The sequence below is a fragment of the Spinacia oleracea genome, chromosome 3 (assembly GCF_020520425.1).
Source record: "Spinacia oleracea cultivar Varoflay chromosome 3, BTI_SOV_V1, whole genome shotgun sequence".
NCBI classification, from domain to species: domain Eukaryota; kingdom Viridiplantae; phylum Streptophyta; class Magnoliopsida; order Caryophyllales; family Amaranthaceae; genus Spinacia; species Spinacia oleracea.
In genome coordinates, this window is record NC_079489.1 from 27,385,497 (window position 1) to 27,409,838 (window position 24,342).

The 24,342-nt window shown below is 37.5% G+C and overlaps 1 protein-coding gene across 2 annotated transcripts; it reads left to right on the forward strand.

The window, feature by feature from the left end:
• The first annotated feature begins 6,242 nt into the window (after window positions 1–6,242).
• Window positions 6,243–24,102, forward strand: LOC110796928 (uncharacterized). Of its 2 annotated transcripts, none has more exons than XM_022002015.2 (8): window positions 6,243–8,902; window positions 9,792–9,924; window positions 10,060–10,142; window positions 11,820–12,058; window positions 16,321–16,407; window positions 18,777–18,876; window positions 21,109–21,313; window positions 21,385–24,102. In XM_022002015.2, exons 1-8 carry the CDS (start codon window positions 6,743–6,745, stop codon window positions 23,604–23,606), a joined length of 5,229 nt encoding a protein of 1,742 aa, XP_021857707.1. In that variant the 5' UTR covers window positions 6,243–6,742; the 3' UTR covers window positions 23,607–24,102. The 2 variants fall into 2 exon arrangements, with proteins under 2 accessions (XP_021857707.1, XP_021857708.1); XM_022002016.2 differs by having other exon boundaries at window positions 21,391–24,102.
• Window positions 24,103–24,342: the final 240 nt, after the last annotated feature.

Consider the following 24,342-nt stretch of genomic DNA (forward strand, 5'->3'; position numbering starts at 1 on the left):
ACTTACCAAACTGTTTGTCTAGCTTGTTCTTGATCAGACGGTGAGGAACTTTCTTCTCTGACTCAGTGTTAGCCTCCTTCTCCTTAATTGGCTACTTTCTCAACTACTACCTTTTCCAAGACTACCTTCTCGGCTTATTTTTCAACCTTGCCACTAGCAGATGCTCCAACTCCACCCTCAATAGACATAGGTGGCCCATCGTACTCATAATCACTCTGAATGGTGACTGGTTGGCAGTCTCTATGTTTTCTGGTTGTGAAGGGAGTTGACCTTGAGTCTTCCCCCCAAGACTAGTAGTCCTCTAGGCCATCTGGTTATCAAGGATCTTATTATGGGAAACAAGAGCATCGACCTCAGCATCCTTGGACAAAAGATATTTTTGCTTGGTGAGCATCATATTCCGCATCTCCACTAACATAGGATCAGGTTGTGGAGCCTGAGAATGAGGTGGTGGAGTATGTGCTTGTTGAGGAGTACAAGATGGTCTAGGGAACTAAGGTGGTCCACCAGACTGTTGTTGTTGTTGATAATTACTCCTTGGTTGATATGGTTGCTGGGGTGGTGGAGTCTGTTGAATATGGTGAGGGTTTTGAACATTGGTACTCTTATATGATAAATAGGGATGATTTTTATACCCCTCATTATATAAATTGGAGTTGTTTTGCTTGTAGGCATGAAATGTGTTACATTGCTCAATGGAGGTTCTACACTCTTGTGCATAGTGACCAGACACCCACAATTGTCACAGACATTTATTCTTGAGCATTCGTTGCAACTACACTAACTAGTTGGCCATTTTGAGATGATGTCGCTTGCATGTTATCGAACTTGTGGTGTAAAGCGGTTAATTGGGCAGTAAGTAATTCAATTGAATTAATCTCATGCTTACCACCTTTGTTAGGCAGGCCATTTGGATTCCTATAGTGGACACTGTGAATGGTCATCTCCTCAATCACCTCCAAAACTCTAGACACTGGGAGTTGCATGAACCTCCCATTTGCAGCAGAATCAAGAATCAATCTAGAGTCATTGCCCAGAACTGTTGAATAAACACCCATGGTTGCAAACCATGGTGAGGGCACTCCTGTTGCAAATCTTTAAATCTTTCCCAAACCTCATGCAATCTCTCTTCGGTAATGTTGGGAAATATAAATAATATGGCCCCTCAGACGGACAGTCTTCTTAGGTGGGAAGTACTTCACATAAAATGCAAGGGCCAATGACTCCCAATCATTAATCTCCATAGCCGCTCTATTAAGCCCATTGATCAATAGCTTTGCCTTTCCACTCAGAGAGAATGGGAAAAGCATCTCCATGGTTTACTCTGCATTAACACCCTTATGCTTGATCGTTGAGCGGTATTGAAGAAAAGACTGAATATGGAGATTGGGGTCCTCACCCTTTCCCCACCAAACCGATGTCTCTCAATCATGTTGATCAAGGCAGGCACAATTTTAAAATTCTCAGCATCAATGTTAGGCATGATTGCCTTTGGTAGGCTTGGAGTAGTTCGTAAGCCTTGGCTCTTGTTGGTCACCCATCTCTGAATTTGTAGTAGAAAGATTTCCTTCCAGATGATCAGATTCAGAGTCAGATGGATCTCCTAGATGTTTGATGATGTTTCTTCGTCTACGAAAGCTTTTTTCGGGTTAGGTATCGTATGAAATAAGATCCTTAGTACATGTGGTTCTGCGCATAAACAACTAAACCTACAAACACTTGTGAGATGCAATCTCAAGGAACAAGTGTCCCTTGAGATAAAAGAGAAAAATAATCTAAAACAAAACCAATAGTAGAAAATAAAATTGTTTCCCCGGCAACGGCACCAAAATTTGATAGGCTAAAGTCATATCACCTAATCAAAGATAAAACTAAATTCACTAAATACATAGCAAGGGACGTCGGGGTCGAATCCACGGGAAAACAACGTTCTTTTACTATTAATTAACATGTCTGGAATATTGGTAACAGGTAAAAAGGTTGGTTTGAATAATTAAGACTATGACAATAATTAAATAACGATGATAACAATATTAAAGGAATCTAGGGCAACGGTTCACCACAAATGCAGACTAGGAGTGGACGATGGACAATAAAAATTAATTAATAACCACAACTAGGAAAACATGTATCTCTCGAATCTTATGAATTTCTTAGGCAAAACAACTAGCAGCTCTCGCAATTTACTAGAAATAATCCTATCTAATAGCCACATATCACAAACATCTACTTTATACCTCTCCACGCATAATCTAAGGTTAATCAAACTTAATCAAAATAGTCAGGCCGAACAGAATTGACGAACAAATCAAACAGGCTATAGAAATTACGATCAATAATCAAACATCAAAACCAATCCAATCCCGATCATACATTCATGGATCTCTTAAACCCTAGAATTACTCACTCATATTAAAACTAAACAAAGCAATCATAATTAATAAATACATAAACGAAATTGTATAATGGGAAAGGAAATAAATCAATGCCGAATTGAAGAATGAAGGATGAACTGAAAGATTGAAACTTGAATTGAATTTTCCAAAGTAATTGAACAACGGTTTTTCTTGAGAGTAAAATAAAGCCAAGTAAATTTAAATGTGCTGAAAATTAGATGGTTTCTAAGGCCTCGAAAAATATTATTTATATTCATGCTAAAACTTAAGGAAAAAACGTAACATTAAACTCAATAGAACTCGGGTCAGTTGTCGTCGCCCGATCGGGCAATCAGCCGCCCGATCGGGAATCTTGCTCGTAAAACAAGACAACAGCGAAAACCTCATCCGCCCGATCGGGCCGCTATCAGGCCGATCGGCGCGCGTGCAACTGCACGATTCCCTATCTTCAAAATTCTATATCTCCTTTGTTATTCGTCTAAATTAAGCGAGTGACCACTCGTTGGAAAGATCTTGAAGTTTAGAATCCAACCCAATTGAAATAACTGCATTTGGATTTGTATAACTTGAGTTATGATTAAAATAGTGGGCGGCGGTTATTTTTCTACTTCTTTCATTATTCGCTTTGCTTCAAAACTCTTCAAACTCAATGTTCGTCATCTCAAAAGTACATCACCTCTTGTAGTGGTTCAAATGAGTATAAAATTCATTCAAATATGCTAATGCCTATAATGATAAACCTGAAACTACAAACATACTACAAGGAGCACATTAGTACTAAAAATGGCTCCGAATAGTGCAATTAAGACCAATAATCAACGAGGGACGGGGATAAACTCTATATATAACAGACACATCACTACCCTAGACCTTTTCATTATTGATATTTCTTGATTTAATTATCGCCTTAGTTTAATAATTCAACACCCGAATTTACTGGATACTTGTAGTCTAAATCTGTTGATTGGTAGTAATAAAGAAATATGGTTTCCTTGTGGATTCGATCTTGATTTCCCTTGCTATTTAGTTAGTGAACTTTGGTTTATAGTTGATAAGGTGATACGACTGTATCCTAGCAGTTGTGCTATGCGGCCTTCGGTCCGTGCTCCAGGCTCACGGATTGGGCCTCGTCTATCCGATTTGATTTTCGATTCCAATAACATTTATGATTTCGATAATATTTTCGTTTCTGATAGTATTTCCGATTCCGATAATATTTCCGAATTTTCCTTTTGACGATTGTTCGCTCCCATTGAAACCAACATCCGTCTTTTCCGACCGTATATGATCCCTAGAATATTTTACTGGATAATTTTTATTCGCCTAAATTTTTGATCCGTTAACATACTATTGTATGACCCCACGGGTTAAGTCAAGGGTAAGTTATGTACTCCCTCCGTTCTTGAATGTTAGTCCCTTTGAAAATCTAAGACAATCCAACAAAAGTACAATTGTCACATGAATTTCAATAGAATATAACTCATATAGGTAAGAGAGAGAAATAATTGGAGGGGGGGGTTTAATGGGGATAAAAGTTTACTTGAGAGCAAACAAGTGGGCCTTTGGGATATTTGTAAGATATTAAAAGAATATAAGAAAAGATTCCAAAATGGAATAATAAAAAAGAACAACTCAATTCAGAAAGGGCACTAACATTCAAGAACAGAGGGAGTAATTAATTAAGGATGAATTCCACTTATCGGAAGCGACCACCACCTAGACATTCCGATCAATTGATCTCACTGAATAATTAACTCGTTAATTAACACATTTATTAGATTTCGTATAAATGAATTAAATTCATATTTGGAGCAAGGACATTTTCATACGCTACAGTTCTTACAGTGTTATCTCATGTGAATGATGCAATGGCGCAATACAAAACTTTAATCAAAGTTCAGATAAAACTTCGCTTTGGGCCATCTTTCTTGTCTTCCAAGCCTAACAATGTGGATTTATCTAGAGCCCAACAACGATGTTCAACTTTTCCTCCAGGCTTTCTTAGAGTTGATATTGGTAACGCTAAAGATGGTGTTATATATGGTCTACCAACTACGAGTGGATGCGACGTGGACAAAAGGGAATCATCGTACTGGTGTGGGCTGGTTTTTATTGTTTGTTTGTTTTCTATAGAAGTGGTGAATGGAGAAAGGGAAGGCAATGCTTGGGGAATGGCTAGTTCAGCGGCGCATGCATAGGAGAAAGCTTGTTTACCAGGATTCACACACTTGCTACTCTTGCTACTAATTTGAAGAACCAAGGGACCCAAAAATTCAACAGGAGCAGACGCTCTCAAGTATTCACCGAAAATGTACAAGTTTTAACATATGCGTAATCTACAAGGTTGATCGAAACCAAGCTTTACATGCTTATAACTTGGCACAATTCGCTATTCAACTAGGGATTCACCAGACACAACATCCCTTGAAGCGCATTAGTTTAGGGTCCATTCGGTATCGTTTTTTGTTTCTAGTTTTATGTCTACAAAACCAAAATATAAAAAACATAAAAAAGTAGTTTCCTATTTTCAAAATTAATACTCCGTACTACGTATGTCTATTATATGTATGAATCTTTAGTTTATGATTCAATCTAAAACATATGACTTTTGAAACCAAAAAATGAAAAACAACAGTGACACCAAACGAGCCCTTAGTTTCTTTATTAGTTTACTTTTATTTTCTTTATTGCTTCCTGTAAAATTTATCGATGTAAAAAAAATGTGGTCGAGAAAAACTACTTCCCCCGTCCCAATTTAGTCGTTACACTTACCTTTGCACAAAGTTTTAGGTGATAAGTGGTTGTTTGGTTATCAATTGTTATTTTATTGAAAAAGTAGATGTGATAGGAGTTAGTGTAGTATTTTTTTTAATTGAGTGAGAGAGAGCGTGGGGACAAAAAAAAATAGTGGGAAGAGAGAGACAATATAATAATTATAAGGTCATTCTTAATTTAGGAGTGTAACAAATAATCTGGGATAAACGAAAAAGGAAAGTGTAACAACTAATTTGGGACGGAGGGAGTATTTTTTTACATTTTGAAAAAGGTTAAAATAACTCAAACTTTAAAAGGGAGGGCTTCTCAGTTAATTTTCAAGATTAACGAGGGAAGTATATCGGTGACATATTCATAAATACATTGTCAAAATATACAGTCTGATTATATTTATTAAAATATATTTGACATCTATACTATATATTAAAAGACGTCTATAAGTATACTAACGTCTATAAGAAAGTATACGTGACACGTGACCTCTGCTTATGGTTGTTCGTTCCATGTAATCTTCATACACATGATTTTTTTTTTTTTCAAACATGGTTTACGTAAGGTTTGAACCTATGACCTTTGAGTTTAAACAATAAATCTTTCAAAAGGTCTTGTGCGCACAAGGTGTACAATAAATTTATTGTACACCAAGATAACTTTAACCTTTTTTTTTGTAACTTTAACCTAGTTTTGATTAACTTTTATATTAGTAAAACAAATTTGATAGATAAATATTTTAAAGGGTTAAATGATTAATTTTATACCTTATTAGTTATTTTGAAGAAATAAATTTTACTAAAATGAAAAAATTTATCACTGGAAAATAGATAACTTTTACCTATATATGCTTAACTTTTAAGCATTTTGAGTTAACTTTAACTCCGATATACAATATTTATTGTACACCCATTGTAAATAAGAATTTGTGTAAACCTTTTACCACTAAAATGTGAATGCTATTAATGTAGTAACCCGTGACATTACCTGAACCTAACTACTAGTTGTATATTATTTTCGACATGTGTATGAAGATGACACTCAATATACTTAATTGAACATTATTTAGGAATTTTCCCCAGGAGAAATTTTGAACACGATAACAATGGCATAAACAATTACACAACGTAGCCTTACCCTTGGTTTGGCACCTTTTTGTATTTGTTTCTGTAAAAAATACCAACACAAATACAATCCAAAATTTCCAAAAAAAACTGCAAAAAGCACTCTCTTTTTACGCACCATAGAAGCTTGTTCGTGTTTTTCCCCCTCTCTCTCCTCCTCCATCTGCCTTTTGGTTCGATCGCTTCGTCGGAAAATCGATTGTTACTTGCCAATTGATTTCCTCTTCGATTTTTGCAGTTTTAACTAAGGTACGAATTTCTTCATTTCTGCAAAAAAATTAGGGTTTATGGGTGCAATTAGGTATAGATCTAAGGTTTCATGCTTGTTGAATTAGTTTGTAAGGCTCCAATTTCGGCTCTCTGGAGCGTAAATTTGGGCTTGTTGGTGAATATGATTGGAATTTCGATGTGAAAATTGGGATTTTTGTGGGGTTCAGGTGATGGTTTGTTGATGAAATGGAGGGAAGAAATCGTAGTGGGAGTCATTCAGGTGGTGTGGTGAAGAATAGGGGATCATCAGGTTGTTTGATTATAAAGAAAAAGGCTGATGGGGGTAGTGGGGTGGGATCTTCGAAAGGTCGAAAGCTCCCTGAATCAAAAGAGAAGAAAAGGTCTAGGTTGAATGCCAGTGAGTCAGTGTCGAGTGATGAAGAGCTTCTGGAATTCTATCCAAGGCGTGGTGTGTCAGGAATGAATCAAGTAAGTGGTGGTGCTTCATTTGGTTATGAGAGTAACGATTTTGAGGATGTGAGTTTTGGTAGGAATGGGTTGATGAGGGAGGCAGGGCCAAAGCGTAGCAAACTTGATGTTTATGATTTTGATGAGTATGATGATTTAAGTGATGCTGAAATGATGAGAATGAGGCATTATCATGACCAAGGGATTGGGGGCGAGGAGAGAAGGTTTATAAGGGCGATGCCAGGGATGAATAATGGTAGTGGGTTAGATTTCGAAAGTGGTCCAAGTAAGGGTGATATTATTTACACGAGAAGGAATTCGTTCCATGGGGGTTCCAGTAGTAAAAAGATTAATGGGGGTGATTTATATTCTGGTAAGAGAAGGTTTGAGATGAGCAGTGAGCTTCCTGTTTCCATGGGGAAAGAGAAACTTGGTGGGTCTGATGAAGCTATTAGACTACAGGGCAAGAACGGTGTTCTTAAAGTGAGGGTCAAGCACAAGGAGGAGATCAGTGAACAATTCTCAAAAAAGTACGTGCATGTCAAAGGAAATAATGTAGCTCTTAGGTCCCAAGAACCAGCTTCAAAGAACATTGTCGCCCGTCCTTCACCATATTCAGAAAAGAATGTGTCCAAAAAGCCAATTGCAGTTGATAGGTTAGACAAAACTCAACGGAAAAAGCGGAAACCACCTGAGAGCAGTGAGGAGAGTGATGAAGAAGCCAACGATAGTGACTCATCTCCAAAGTTGCAAACTGACTGTGTTCAAGTTCATCGGTCCATGAAAAGAGGGAGGAGTGGAGGAAGTACAGAGTCGCCTCAAAGTGCCCAGCCAATCAAGCTGAAGGAAGGGAAAGTCAAGCGTGGCAGTGGCACGGAAAAGCAGTTGTTACGTGAGAAAATAAGGAACATGCTTCTTACTGCAGGCTGGACAATAGATTATAGACCTAGGCGGGGCCGAGACTACTCTGATGCAGTTTATGTTAATCCTACAGGCACAGCTTACTGGTCAATTATAAAAGCTTATGATGCTTTACAAAAGCAACTTGAGGAAGAAGGGAACAGCATAAAAGTTGGTGATGACTGCCCTTCATTTGCTCCAATATCAGAGAATGTACTGAGTAAATTGACGAGGCAAACCCGAAAGAAGATGGAGAAGGAACTGAAAAGGAAGAAAAGGGAGGAAGCAGGGGGTAAAAGAAAGAAAGAATTCACCAGTGGCAGCTTTGAAGAGGATGAGTCAGATACTGACAGTGGAGGCAGTGGAAGACAAGATGACAAGTTGAGTTCATTCATGAAACGCAGTGGCAAATCCTTAAAAGGTGCATCAAAAGAATCCTGCAGGGATAGAAGTAATTCAAACAGTAAAATGCAGGAAAGGGGTGAAAAGTCATCCTCCATGTCCAATTCTAAGTTCATTCATGCAAGGAAAAGTAAAAAGATTGGCAGGTGTACGTTGCTGGTTCGTAACTCTGGGAAGGGGCTGAGTTCTGAGAGTGACGGCTTCATTCCATACACAGGGAAACGCAATTTGCTGTCCTGGTTGATTGACTCTGGAACTGTGAATCTGAGTGAGAAAGTGCATTACATGAACCGTAGATGCACAAGAGTCATGCTTGAGGGTTGGATCACAAGGGAAGGAATTCATTGTGGCTGTTGTAGTAAAATTCTCACTGTTTCGAAGTTTGAGATTCATGCAGGAAGCAAACTCCGTCAACCATACCAAAACATATATTTGAGCTCCGGGGCTTCCTTGATGCAGTGCCAGGTAGATGCGTGGAACAGACAAAAGGATTCTCTACGTAATGGCTACAATAAAATAAATATTAATGGGGATGATCCTAATGATGACACCTGTGCAATATGTTGTGATGGTGGGAATTTGATTTGTTGTGACAGCTGTCCATCAACATTTCATCAAAGCTGCTTAGGCATTGAGGTAACATCTGCATTTCTTAATGCTCAACATTATTCAGGATAAAGTACTTAATTATGGACACATTTTTTGTTAGGCTCCTATATAATATTGTTGACTCACTTCTCCTAATTGATGTTAAACTGCATGATCAATTAGGTATTTATGATAGTCAAATTTGAAGGATGTTTCTTCTGTATTTTACTATTTTATATGTATACTGTGTGAGTGCACAATCTGCGCTCAACACTATCTTGTGCTCTAAGTGGCTTTTACAGACTAAGTTCTGCGTCAAATTGTTTATAGGGGAAGGTTTAACGTCAGAGGGAGAAAATAATTCAGGAATTGAGGTGGGGGCAGGCCAGGCAAGGTTTTGAAACTTGGAAGATGGCAGCCGTGCCCCCTTTATTTTCATCGAGTATGGGGGGGGGGGGGGTAGGTTTGGTTTTGAGGGATTGGACCTTTCTCAGGTCTTCGTAGATTGATATTTTTGTTCAACTAAGGACTTCATTTGCTTCTGAGCCAAATGCTTTTGTTTCTTATCTAAACAAGCGTTTTTTTATATACTTCCTCTGTTGTTTAATACTTGCACCATTTGGACCTTTATACTATTCACATGCTCTCTTTTGACCATATGTTGTAACTTACATAAGGGAAAATATAGTCATGTGGGATCTTAGATCTGTCTCTATATTTTTTACAATGAGCTACTTAAAGATATCGACGGTCAACAGTCAGCATTAGTAAAGGTGAAACTCCAAATGGTGCAAGTAAAAAAGAATGGAGGAAGTAAATGTTCTAATTTATGAGACGATATCTGTGTGGGTGATTTTTTCTTGAGACAGTATCATGATATCTGCATGGTTAATCAAATAAGCTCTTCAGCTCTTATGAGTGTGCAATTTTCTTGCAGAAGCTTCCCCCTGGCGACTGGCACTGCCCACATTGTTCATGTAAATTCTGCGGTCTTGCAGACATGAGTGTCACCGGGGAAAATAACAAAAGACAGGACCCAGTGCTCACTTGCAGTTTCTGTGAGGGAAAATGTAAATTTCCTTCTGTTGTGTAGCTCTGATAGTGCATCCAAATGTTTTTCCTATAAGCCCCTGGCTCCAGGCCAAGTGGCCAGCACTTCCATGTTAATTTTCTAATATAACTTTGTTTTTTTTGGTATTCTCTAGATCATTGCTCTTGTGTGGAGGGGATGGATGGTACTCTTATTAACTTGAACAGCCCTCCTTTTTGTGGGAAGACATGTCAAGAGGTATTTAGTTATTTTGGTTCTGTCTTTTTGTGCCTGTGCTGGTGTATGTCTTCTCATGAGATTGTACAAACAATTATCCCTTTATTTTTGTACCTCAAGGAGAATTTTAAGAAGATGTTGGAACTTATGTTGTTCTATGATAATATGATTTGCCTTATGCAGACTTAAGTGCTATTTTCTGGCTGGTTAACAGGGGTGATATTTTGTGCCTGCTTCTTTCTTTGTGATTTGGCGTGATGTATTCCTATCATGTGGTCCAAAGGAAGGAAAACAATCCAATTCTTAATTAGATTACGTGAGGAATTATCATACTTTGATAAGTTTTAGGGAAAATAATTTCCTTGCCTTTTTCTCATTTCATGTTCGTCATTACACTAGATATTCACACCTAAAGGTTAAGCCCAACTCCACATAGTACGTACGGGCCTAATAACGAACTATGCAAAATAATACATATAATACAGACATACTTACAATCCTAATATACTTTGTTTATTTATTTCAATACTTATATTTTTAGAAGTTTCACTGTTATTGCAACAATTCTGTTTTGGGAAGTGTTCGGTGTGTTCCAGTGTATAAAAAAGCGCTAGGCGCACTAAAGCGATAAGAGTCCTAGAGTGTAAGCGCAAAGCGTAAGCGTAAGGCGCGGGCCTCGAAGTGAAGTGCACTTAAAAAAAATTAAAGGTTTCTTTACTATTATGCATATATTACTGACTAAAATAAAGTATTTAAACCACAAAAATATATGAATATCAGATTTCCTTGTGCTTCAACAAAAATTAAAGAATATAACATAGTGCTTACCATGCGCTATCCGCCAGCTATAAACATCGCTGGTTGTTGTCTTCTTCTTTTCTTCTTTTTCCTTTTCTTTTGGACTTTTGGCCCACTTTCTATTGTTAAGGATTGATAGGGTGTGGTCTAGTAACTACATAAAAAGAGAAGATTCCAACATGAAATAAAAACAGCAAAAGAATTTCAATAAACCGCAGAAAAGCACGCTTCGATGTGCTTCTTCCAAAGCGCTTCGCCTAGGACTAATTAAGCGCGCTTTTTCATACACTGGGAGTCTGGGACTATGTTCACATTATAAGTTACAAGTTTACCCTTAACCAACCCACTTGTTTATCTGCATTTCTCAATTCTAATCACATGGTCTTTCAGTCCCCATTTGCTTTAACTTTGTGCCAGACTATCAACTTGCAATAAATTTAGAACAGAGGAAGTATACATTTTCTGGGAGATTAAGGCTCTGTCCTCAGCTTATTAAAGTAAATTTCAACAAAAATAAGTTCATTTCAGTGAAGTTAAAAAAAGTTCAGCAAAAATTAATTTTTTTTCCAGCAACCTTCCTTTCAATATTTTTTCTTCAGAAATAATAAGTTAACTTCAGCAAATTAAGCTGAGAAGAACAGAGCTAAGAACACCATTTGAGAAATTGCATACTGTGTCTTTAATATTTGTGCTCAGTAATAGAGCTGTTGAGTAAAAAAAGACTTGGTGCAGCGCTATCCTGTACGGAAGGATACTCGCTTTCTTCCCTATGAGGACACGAGTTCAAAAGCTTATTAATTGGTTTGCTATATCAAAAGTGTCATGCGTTTATTCTTTCAGATCTGCTAACGTGCATTTAAATTATTAACATAGTTTTGGATCTTTGTCAATTGTGTGTAGCTGTCTGAGCACTTTCAGAAGCTTCTTGGGGTCAAACATGAAATGGAGGCAGGATTGTTTTGGTCTCTTATTCACCGGACAGATCTAGATTCTGACACTTCTGTTCGAGGCTACCCACAAAGGGTGGAATGGAACTCGAAGCTGGCTGTTGCACTGAATGTTATGGATGAATGTTTTATGCCCATAGCTGACAGGAGAAGTGGGATCAATATGATTCAAAGTGTTCTCTACAATAGTGGGTAAGAATCATTGTGCTTGAGATGTAGCTGTGTCTATTATTTCGTATTTGTCTTTGTCTTTTAAGTTAGGTGCCTTCGTGCTAGTTATCCTTGTACGAATGCCAAAGAGTTGGCAAGTTTAACCTCGCTGTTTAATTAAGCTATCTTGTTGGAATGAATTGCGAAAGTAGTACACCTTCTGTCCACAAATCAACACCTGGATTGTTTTTTTTACGGTCTCCAATACACGATTTTTGTTGTCCGCAACTTTCATTACGTAGTATTAATACAATCATATACTTCCTCCGTTTGTTTTTAGTTGCAATGTTTTTATTTTCACGCTTGCAAATGCATTAGTTCAACCATTAATATGTTTTCTTTAATTACTCCCTCTGTATTTATTTAAGAGATACACTTGCCTTTTCCGGCCGTATTTATTTAAGAGATACACTTGCCATTTTTAGTAACTTATCAACCCCACCATCTAATTAAATAATCTATTTACACCCCACCCCCACCCTCCATCCCCTAAAATGACATGGTCCCCACTTGTTTTACTTGTTAAAATATGTACCCAACCCCACTTGGTTTATTACTTTATTTCATTCAATTCCTTTTCTTAATACCCGTGCCCGACCAAGTGTATCTCTTAAATAAATACGGAGGGAGTATTAAAAAGTAAAAATCATAAAAAGTTGATATTTTGAAAGTATACAGTGGGACAAATCAAACAAGATCTCACATGACTATGTTTTTTCTCGAGTATAAATCAACAAACACGGTCAAAGTATAACATGTGAGTAGTTTAAACGGTTTTTTCATGAAATGCCCTAAAGGTTTCGCATAATGCACCAAATACCCACTAGTTTCCAAAAGCATCAAACTTAATTCACCAAATGCCCCTATTTTTTTCCAGAAATTCACCAAATGCCCCTTATAGCATAATTAGCTCAAAGTTAACCTTAATTAACCCTAATTTATATTACCTAATAAACCCTAAGTCATACTTAACTACCATTGCCACCCGTCCACCACCACTCACCTAACTGCCACCCACCGCTCTCCTCCTCCGCCTCCGTTCTCCTCTTTGAGCCCACCGCTGCCCCCAACCATCCACTGCCATAGTGCCACTAGTCACTACTGCTTCTCCTATCTCCTGACCTTCATAAATTGATCCATATAACTCATCCATAAATTCGAATTGCTGAATTTATACATGGATTAATTCGAGTTGATTCATAAATAAACAAACTCGATTTCGTCCATAATTTAGAACATTTTTTTTACATTCAAAATATAAACCTTAAATTTTCCCCAATTTGATTTGGATTTGTATTATATTTCATATGCTGAATTAAATTGTCAAATAAGTTGAATTTGACATATAATAATATCCAAGACTTACATTTATGCATAAATTCTAAGAATTTTGGTTCTAAATTTGCCCCGAATTCAATCAATCTTCTCGAAAAATCCAGGTTCGAAATCTGCCCCAAATTCAATCAAACTTCCGGTGAATCTCTTGGTTCTCTCTCCTTCGCATCTTCTTTCCCGTGTTATTCGAGTTTATACTTCAATACTTTCTTCAATTAATTTTCTTTTTTTTGTGGGAAGGGTGGCAGGAGGGACATCCATGGTGGTTGTTTCACCAGAGGAGAGAGAGAAAGAGGAAGAAGGGAAGGATAGAGGAAGAAGAGAGAGAAAATTGGGGTATCAATGGTGGTGCATGGTTGGGTGGCGGTGGGTGTGTGTAAAGAGAAAGAAAGAGAATGGGGGAGGCGAGGCGGGTTCTGGAGAGGGAGCCAACGGCGCCGACATGTGTAGGCAAGGGCGCCGGTGGTGCCGACGAGCGCAAGCAAGGCGTTGCGGTGGGTAGAAGTTAGGTGAGTGGTGGTGGATGGGTGGCTGTGGGTGGTTAAGTATGAAGTAGGGTTTATTAGGTTTGGTTAATATTAAATTAGGGTTAATTAAGGTAAAATTGAGCTAATTACGTTATCAGGGGCATTTGGTGAATTTTTGGAAAAAATAGGGGTATATTGATGCTCTTGGAAACTTAGTGGGTATTTGGTGCATTACGCGAAACCTCGGGGGCCTTTCATGAAAAAACCGTAGTTTAAAAGTCAAAACGTTGCCACCAAAAATTAAGAGAGGAAGTAATGTATGATATATTGAAATTACACATTGAAACAAATCTACAAGATCAAGATATAATCCGGCCTGTCACAGGACTGACAACAGCAAGGCACCTTGAGGATCGGAGGGAGGGTATGGCAATCTCTCCTTCAATGTTCTTCTACTGGGACCTGAGGCCAAAATTTTCTATCAGATCTCAAAGAAGCAAACCGGATTTGTGGCCGGAGGGAGTATTAAAATATATTTGACATTAAGCTTGAAGTTGCTTCTGTAGAATCACAAGGTTTTTAGGGCCTTAAGGGTGAAAAAAAACTCAACTGTTTTACCACTGAATTGTACCACTGAAAATAAACTCACGCCACTGTTTACTGAAGTGAATTTTGTTAAGTGTTTTGCCAGGAACTTTTTGTTCCCATGGTGGTTTGTATCATAATCTAGTGTAGATAAACGATTTTGTTTTCCCTTCTCTTTTCCTTCTTCTTCTGGCCGTTACAAAGTGTGCCTTTTATTGTTTGTGGTTTGGTAAAGAAGCAAATCCCACCTCAAGAGTCAAGACTGAAACATAGTAGCTAGTATGGGGGCATCACAGTCGGACATAACCTGAAAATCTTAGAGCATGTTATTAGTCTTGTTACTTGTTTAATGCCCTAAGTATATTTTATACTTGTATTAACCAATCAATTTCCTCAGTGTCCTTGCTGCATAATTCTCTAAATGCATACTTGTAACTGTGAAAGAGGAGTAGGAATCATTTATAATTGATGTGGAAATGGGAACATTACTAGCTCAAGGACCTCATCTAAGATTTGATGTTGTGAAGTTTGATGCATGGTATAAGCAGCGGAAGGTGATTGATTATTCGTCAGTATGGATCATTAGCTTCATTGCATGAGATAAGACTTCTCGAGATGTCTTGGATGTTCAGAGAGGGACGGATAATCTCGATATTATTTAGTTGTTTCTCTGGTTCAGCATCATCTCCGTGCTCGTTAGTGATAAGGACTGTTTCATATGTAAAGCCACAAGAACATAAGTACTAGTGATCATTGCGGGCCGTTCTTCAAAAAAAAAACATACCCCTGCGAGATGCCCATATATAGAACAGTGTATCATTGAGTCTTGATCTATCATTCAAAGATGCACAAAAGATTGGTGGCTTCATGAAGTAGAGCCAACCAAAGGTAAAGGATAAGGGTGCTAAATCTTGAATTCTGCAGAAAATGGGTCAAGATCCACAGCATGCAATGGTTCAAAAAGGACTATTTCACAACCTTTGTGGAAGAAGCAATGGTAGTTAATAATTGTGCTTCAATGGTTCCGTTCTTGGGCTTGAAGAAGGTATAAGCAAATTTGGTTTATCCTTGGTGAAAATATGGCCGTAACATGTAACAGCAACCTAAAGTGGCATTACTGGTACACTGGTAGAAGCCATTACCGATTTGTTAATACCTCAAACTAGTATTGTACTATTCTCAAATCTGAGAATAGCTAGTGCAAGGAAAACATTTGTAGGCACCAAAAATGTGCACTGAGTGAGAAGTGTTACAGAACGATGTTAGGATTAAATCAAACTGTATGAAGAATAATTAACCGTCCTGGTTCCCTTCAAGCCCTTTTCTGCGTGAAAATTATTGTGCATGCCTAGTTTTTTTGCTGGAGTTGCTTCTGGAAGAGAACCTCATATTTTTGTCGATTGATATGGTGACATTTTTGGTTCTTACACAACTCACAACATCACTTTATTACCATCTGATGTCTTGATAGGCAAGCACACCCATCCAATTGACGGTAGTGGAGGATATTGGATTCCCATTTCCCCAGTAAGGTAGGTGGGAAGTTGACAGTAGGGATGTAATAAATCCTTTTGTCCCCATCTACTTACACTGCAATCTGTCTCTAGTTCTAATGTCTTCTTTCTGCACTGGGACAGTGAAACTTTGGATCAAATTCTGTACTACGTCTTTTTTTGGCTTTCTCAATGTTTATTTGCTTTGCTAATATCATGGGAAGTCGTTGATTTTCTTTGCTGGATCATTTGTGATGTCTAGGTACAAATATACAATAGTGTGTTATGGTTTGTTGGAGCTTCAGATAAGTTTGGTTGGAAGATATTGAGTATTGAGGCTACTTTTGTTTTTTCCGCTGTGCAGGTCAAATATTGCTAGACTTGATTACAGTGGCTTTTACACTGCTATACTGGAGAAGGGTGATGAAATTATAGCTGCAGCTTGTATCAGGTATAATGTTACAGAACTTTTTGGTGGTAGTCTGTTTGTTGTTTGCTGTTAATTTATGTTCATAGATTTTTTTTGATCCCATGATGGTAGTTTAAAAATCCTTGTACCTGATGTATGAGCCTTAATGCTTATCATTAATCTTATAGTGGTAGTACTCTGCTGTTTTACTTTTTTTTTTTCTTTTATTGTATACTGTAGGTGGATAGGATATGATTTCCACGCTGCTTTTTATCACCTGTTAGGCTGTTACCCCTCCCCACAAAAATCAGACCGCACTATGAATTTTAACACATCTGATAAGCTTGGAGGCAATATTGAAATATGAAAGAATTAGAGGATGAGATCCCCTTGAGGGCAACATGACTATGGCTGGCATTGATTTATATGGATCAAAGTTACGTAGTATGACGTGGTGTGATCTAGGGAGCTTAAATTTACTCAGTAGGGTTATTGGGCTTAGTTTGGTCATGGGACGACTAATTTGAGCATAAAAATATTTCTTTCGTCTAACAATGTGCAGATGCAAAGGTATCACTATGTCTTCTGCTGGACCTCTATGTAAAAGTCTTTTTTCTTTTGGGAACTAACTTTTTTTTATTAGTTACCAAGGGATGGCAAACATCCAAATACATTAACCTCAGCAGAGCAGACACACTAAGCACTAATTTACTCTTTGAACGTCTTCAGTGTTTGTGAGACTCCCACCTTCCAGGATCGGTGAAGAACAGAACTCTTCATAAGTTATTATAATAAATGTTTATCAGAAGTTAGAACATACTCATGTTGAAAAGAAGATTTCAATAAAGTTAGGGCCCTGAAATTTTTGACATATACTCACATGCATTATTTCACTTTTGAGGTGGAGAGATACACCATGTGACAATTTGATGTGGAATCTTGATATACGCGGTAATATCCGTGAAACATCTTTTGGCGGGCAATGCACATGCTCTGTGGCTATAGCAGCCTAGTGCAGTTGTGGTAAACTCAACAACCTTACCATGTGGCCGCAGTGTGGTGTCACGAGACTCACGACTGACATCTGATTCACTAATCAGAGTAGGAAACCCGACTTGGCATATTCTTAACTTATATGGTATAGGCATGTTTTGAGGCATTAGTACTCCATGTTTTCCTTAGTCTACTCTACTCACAAATCTTCTGTAGTCTAGGCCACTAGATCAACTTACAATGGTTAAGATTAGGCTGAATAAGTCTAAGGATTTTCTTCTCACTGAATGTAGCCTTTCTAACGACTATGTAGTATGTTCATCTCCTGTAGTATGTTCAGTGGTTTTTTATAAATTTTTTATGCATAGATAAATGATAATGGGTAATGACTTGTTTTATCCATATTAGAGTTTTGAGAGCTTTTATTCTTTTGAGATTGATGTTTTTAATTTTGACCAGAAGTTATAGTTAGTTTACCTTACTTGTGATCTTGTCTTGACTAGAGACTTGAATGAACTGATATAAGGAAAGCTCATGATTTGGTTCCAGTAGAATAAGGGAGCTATGTCCTATCAAACTAGTACAAATTTATACAAACGATGCCTCAAAGTATTATTAAAAAATAATAGAAGGAAACTCTAATACTCTAATGTTATAACTCATTACTTCAGCTCAACCTTAGGTTACTGGCCGAGCTAGTCTTGAGGTTTGAGGCTCAACAAGCTTGAGCTTATCTAATTTTATTATCATCCTTACTCATGAGTCTGAATTGGTAAAGGGTTGAGCCTCTTTGATCATTCTAGTTTCATTTACTTGAGGTATCTTTTACTTTTCTCCAGTGTCATCAAAATCCACAAGACCTCTTTCTTTTGCTCCAGTGAATTTACTTAAGGTCTCTGTTATTTTTCTCCAGTGTCGTCAAAATCTACAAGACCTCTTTCTTTTGCTCCAGTGTCATCAAAATCCATAACACTTCATTTTAAACATGTAAAAGTCGCCTCTTTGAAAGAGGTTCAAGTTTGCGAATTGGGACCAAATTGTCCATTATATGGATTAAAATCTGAGTTCCCGCCCTTGGTTGAGTATGGAATTCCTGAGTAGTTTGTGAACACAAATATGTAGAAAGCTTAGGTCAACTACCAAGCATCCAACTTGTTGATGCATGAAGTTAGAGTCCTCATTATCGCCTGTTATTCTACATGAAGTTGTCTGCCTGTTCTGTTGGCATTTTACTGTTATTAGCTTCTGCACGATGACACCTTTTTGCATGCCTGACTCTGTATGCTAATGTCATAGCTAAATAGCATTCTGTCTGTCTTCTCATTTAGACTCCTTCGATTATTCATATTACACTTAATATAATGAATTTGATAAGTCTTTCTGCTTGAGATTGACATTTCTAGGTTTTCTTTGCTCAGAATACGCAGTACACAGTTTGCAGAGATGCCATTCATTGGAACTCGTCACATCTATAGGCGTCAAGGGATGTGCCGTCGACTTTTCTCAGCCATTGAAGCGGTATGATTGCAACAATTCCTCTATTTGTGTTTTTTTTTAAAATTTATGTTTTAAATGGAAAATCCCGCATGTACCTACCAAGGGTATAAGATAATAAGGCCAGAGAGCGGTACATGAATGTTCATGAAATGATTGTGTCTTCCCTGTGACATTGTCTTTTTATTCCTTTAAAGATCGCCCAATATAACTGTTCAATTTTTGTGGAGTAACATTTGGCTTTCTAACAATACTATCTTTCATTGTTATTAGAGAGAATGAGAGAGCAATAATTTCACATTCAATTAGTATATTTTCATTGGTTAAGTATAGAATGCAAACAACTGAACATTTCATAAGTATATTGCTATCTTTTGGTAACTAATGTATCATGTTAAGCGTTAAGCACTGGACAAGTGGACGTTACATAAGTACATGATAACCTGATGTTTTTTCTTTTGCTCTCCAATGTTCCAATTTACGGTATAAAATAATACGGTTAACATTTTGGTATCTCCCCAGAAGCAAGTGGGAAGAACAAAAAATAAAAATGAAGAAGTTTTTGTTGTACTTACTCTTGTTTTCCAAGTCTATTTTTACAATTACATTTAATAAAAAAAATTGTCTTACAACTTTAAAATTTTGTATTTAAATCTCTCACATGGTACTTCCTCCGTCTTTTACACTATTCACATATTCTTGGATATTGTTGGTGATTTATATGTAAACATAGTCATGTGAGATCTTGTTAAATTCATCTCAGTGTGTATTTTCAAAATATCAACTTTTTATAATTTTTGCTAAAAGAGAATTAAAGATATTAATGATCAAAGTTGTGCATTGACATGCGTGAAAGTGACCAGCGTTGCGAGTAAAAACTAACGGAGGAAGTATTATTTATCTCCTTTATTTACTTATCGTCATTATTATTAAAAAAGAAAAGAGGTTACACGTATTCAAGGAGGAAACCAAGTGTCAACATAAGAGGAATTCTGGATTATAGATTTTGCAATATATGACCAGTTCTCTGTATGTTAAGATGGTAATGCACAAAACGGCTGGGGAAGCACCAATAAATTGTTTATAAGACCCTCTTGCTGATCTTAGATAAGAAGTGTGAGCAATCATAACCAACAAGTGTGAGAAGTCATATAAAACCAACAAAATATTGCATAAGATGAGTTTTCTATAAGTGATGACAATACCCCCCCTCCCGGGAGGGTTCTAACCATGGAGCAGGCAGAGGTGAAATAATAAACTCCAAAGTATTGCAGATTCCTATCTATAGATTTTGAGAAAAACCTGAGGGTAAAAATTGAACGTCAAGATAAGCAATTGAATCTTTAAATAATTCTGGATGGCTTTTGTTGTTAGTTGTGATTGTACTGGTGCAACACAATGGCCATGCATCTGGCAGTAGGTCTGGTTTGAAGAAGTTACTTCTTTGAATTGTTGGCTAAAACTTTGATTTATAATAAACTAATAAAGAACCCAAAAATAAAGATCTTTGTTTTCCAAAAGTTGTATAAGAATTTGATGAATCAAGTCCTAGGAAATGGCTATTGTTGGTGACCTTTAGTACCCCTGATTTTCCGTGAAGTTTTCTTTTAAAAGCTACTGTGACTGTGACTCGGTTGCAAAGGGAATTTGGATTTTGTAGACACAGGTAGCAAACAAGAGAATTTTAAAGGTCTGAGAAATAGGATTTCCCAATTTTGACATGAGGCACTTTTGTTTACACCCTATCTATTTGTATTTTAATGTGACATAGACTGGAATCTAATGTGATAGTGCTGAGCTTGCTTCTTCTTCAAAGTTTATACCGGAGTAACTCTGTAGGGTCTATCACATGCATGTTGTTTGCTGCCCACCAGTAGCTGGTGGGAACCTTATATCAGTTTGAGCGACGAATTCTATAATTTACAGACACGATGATTGTTGTTCATTTAGTTCCTATCAATGAGTGTGGATATTTTGTGGTGTGCTGTTTTCATTGTTAAACTCTACATTGCATAATGCAGTCCAGTAACTTTCTTTAGTGACGCGATGGACTCATTTTTTTATGAAATATTCACTCTTGTCGTTATGAGTAATTTTTATGGACCTTTAGCTAATGCCTGTTTACTTCAATTTTGAGATTTATTGGTTCACGTTCTCCAGGATTCCAGTCAGACTTATAGGCTATAGGCGCAACATTATTACTGTGGTACTGCTATATAGAACTGTGATGGTAAGGTGTTTTCTTCCGTGTCTCAGGCTCTCCGCTCGCTTAAAGTTGAGAAACTTGTAATTCCCGCCATCTCGGAGTTGATGGATACCTGGACTACTATTTTTGGCTTCAGTTCTCTTGAGGAGTTGGATAAGCAAGACATGAAGCTAGGAAACGTGTTGGTGTTTCCAGGAACTGATATGCTCCAAAAGAAGCTATTGAATCAAGACAGCATTAATAGAGACTTATCAGGTAAGCAGTGGTTTGAAAGTATTTGAAAAGTCTAATACCCTGTTTTAACAATTGATGCATATTTTTTGTAGTGACAGGTGCTGATTCATTTGAAACCGATCAGGAGGCCTCAGTCATGCTTGGTTTGAGAAAGAAATCTGATATTGACGTCCCTCCTGGGAATCGCAGTGTTGCTCCAGAACCAGAGAATGAGGAGATGAAAGGAAAACCTGTTACTGAGGTTTGTTCTCAAGATACAGTTTGCACAGATGATAATTCACTTCACAGTGCTCCTGCAGAATTCTGTGAAGAAGCCAAGGCTTCTTTACCTACTGAGAGAGAGGAGATGAAAGAAACTTCTGTTACTGATTTTGGTTCTCAAGAAATGATTGTAGACGAAAATTCTTTGCATAGTGCTTCTCTAGATTGTGGTGGAGAAGTTAAGCCTTCTTTGCCTACATCTTCTCCGCATGATTCCATTGGAAAAAAGCCTTCTTTGTATGCTGCTTCTGCAGCTGTTTCCATTGAAGTTAAGCCACTAGTTTCAAATGAAGGTGTCATTGAGACTACAAGCTCTGAACTGCAGTTGGACACTGAGTTCATTGAGTCTGCTGGTGATGTGAAGGATCACTTTCTTGCCGATGCAAGTGCAGCTTACAATGACAATATGCCTTCTTTGCAAAATGCTTCTGTAGCTGTGCCTGTGTCCGATGAAGTTAAGCCACTAGTTTCAGATGAGGGAAGTCTTGGCTTTACAGCAGCTGAACTGCAGTTGGACACCAAGTTCTTCGAATCTGCTGGTGATGTAAAAGTAAAAGATCACATTTTTGCAGAGGCAAGTGAGGGAAGTTTCTTTGATAGCTCTGCTTCAAGACAAAATGTTGGGGAATCTGCTGACTGTAAATCGACACAAGGACGCAACGTGGATTTTGCTGAATCAGGGTCACCATCTGCAGATTGTACGTTAGGTGATACTTCTCTTAATGGTCTGTTAAATGGGTTCGCTAGGAGTGATAATGAAACCCAGAGAGATGGGATTTTATATTCTGAAACTGAATCTGCTGCTTTTGGGAAAGATCACTCTTTATTTGAAACATCTCATATTTTTGTTGTAACGGATAAACCTATGATAGATCCCACAGCTGAAAACAATATTTCTCACACTCCTGAAGTTCAAGCAGATGATACTTATACAACCCCAGCTGAAACTGATATTTGTTCTGGTTCAGAATCCTTGCATGTTTCCGACAATGCTGATCTAGATGCAGCTTATGAACCAAAGATCCATGTTTCTGGAAATCCTGCTTCTTATGGGAAAGATCACCCTTCATCAGAAGCATCTCATGTTGATGTTGTAATGGAAAAACCTATTGTAGAACCTACAGCTGAAGATAATATTTGGCATCCTCCAGAAGTTCAGGCGATTGATGCTCATATAGTCCCAGCTGAAACTGATTATTGTTCTGGCCCAAAACCCTTGCATGTTTTTGACAATACTGATCGAGATGCAGGTCACGAACCAAAGATCCATGTTTGTGGAAATGCTGCTGCTTATGAGAAATATCAGTCTTTATCAGAAGCATCTCATGTCGATGCTGTAATGGAGAAACCTGTTGTAGAACCTACAGCTGAAGATAATATTTGGCATCCTCCAGAAGTTCAGGCGATTGATGCTCATATAGTCTCAGCTGAAACTGATATTTGTTCTGGTTCAGAATCCTTGCATGTTTCTGACAATGCTGATCTAGATGCAGCTCATGAACCAAAGATCCATGTTTCTGGAAATGCTGCTTCTTATGGGAAAGATCACCCTTCATCAGAAGCATCTAATGTTGACGTTGTAATGGAAAAACCTACTGTAGAACCTTCAGCTGTAGATAATGGTCGTAATTCTCCAGAAGTTGAAGTAGATGATGCTCAAGTTGTCCCAGCTGAAATTGATATTTGTTCTGGTTCACAATCCTTGTGTGTATCTGAAAATACCAATCAAGACGCAGAGCATGGACCAAAGATCCATGTTATGGAGTGTTCTGAGATCATAAAAGCATTTCCTGTTGATGACAAGGCATGCAAATCTCCACAAAACACAAGTCATGTTTCAACAGAGAAGCCTCAGCTTAATTCATTTGGTGGAATTAATGAGCAGCCAAGTTTAGATGGTGAAGTGCAGCATGTGGAAGTTGGCAATGGAAATGTCCAATCAATGAATAAATTTTCATGTGAAGTTTCTGATAATGTTGTTGATGCAAACACTCCTGTTTCTGATGATGGCGGCATTGGAGTTACGGGCTTGTTGCATGAGCATGGTATTTGATGTGAGTTGCTCCTGCTAGAATGACGTTGAGGTAAGATAGACATGACTGTAGAATGTGCATATGCTGATGCTAGTGTGCTCCAACTGAATGAGGATGAAGATTTGGTACAAGTTTTGAAATTGACATGTTCCCATCATTTTCAATGTGGTTGGGGATGTTTGTCCCTGAACTGGTATTGTATCCCTAGTCCACTTGATTACAAGGCTATGCTGCTCAACAACTCTCAATGTGCCGATGATGTTTATTTATTCGGTGCTAGAAATTTTTGGATATGGAGCTTTCTGCACTAGATATTGTCTGTTAAGCCGATGTAACTTTGTCAATGTGTATAAATTATAGATCAAGGGCGGGTATCATATGTAATTTGTGTAATTTGTGTCGGTTCATTGAATGACAGCAATTGCTGCAATTCATTCGTAACGTTAAATTCGAATATGAATTATCATCAATTCATGAAATCAATTAGGTAACATGATTGTCCTACCAATTTTCTGATATTCCAGACTATTTGCCTCCCCCTTTTGACTCGCAATATATGCATTATTCTGGAAAGTAAGTAGTAACATTTCCAACACAATTTCAAATTAACCTTTTCCATATTGGAAGCAAGAGATCTGTTTGCTTTTATTAGTTCAGGTTGATTTTTATTTACTGAAATTTATTTTTATTATTTTAAGATTGACATTTAATTAATATAACTTATTTTCAGTTATAAAAAGGTGATTTTTCATTAAT

Coding starts and splice junctions, on each gene's coding strand:
- LOC110796928 (XM_022002015.2), top strand. CDS start 6,743: ATGGAGGGAAGAAATCGTAGTGGGAGTCATTCAGGTGGTGTGGTGAAG. Junction 9,925..10,059: donor CAGTTTCTGTGAGGGAAAAT/GTAAATTTCCTT, acceptor GGTATTCTCTAG/ATCATTGCTCTTGTGTGGAG. Junction 16,408..18,776: donor ATAGCTGCAGCTTGTATCAG/GTATAATGTTAC, acceptor TTCTTTGCTCAG/AATACGCAGTACACAGTTTG.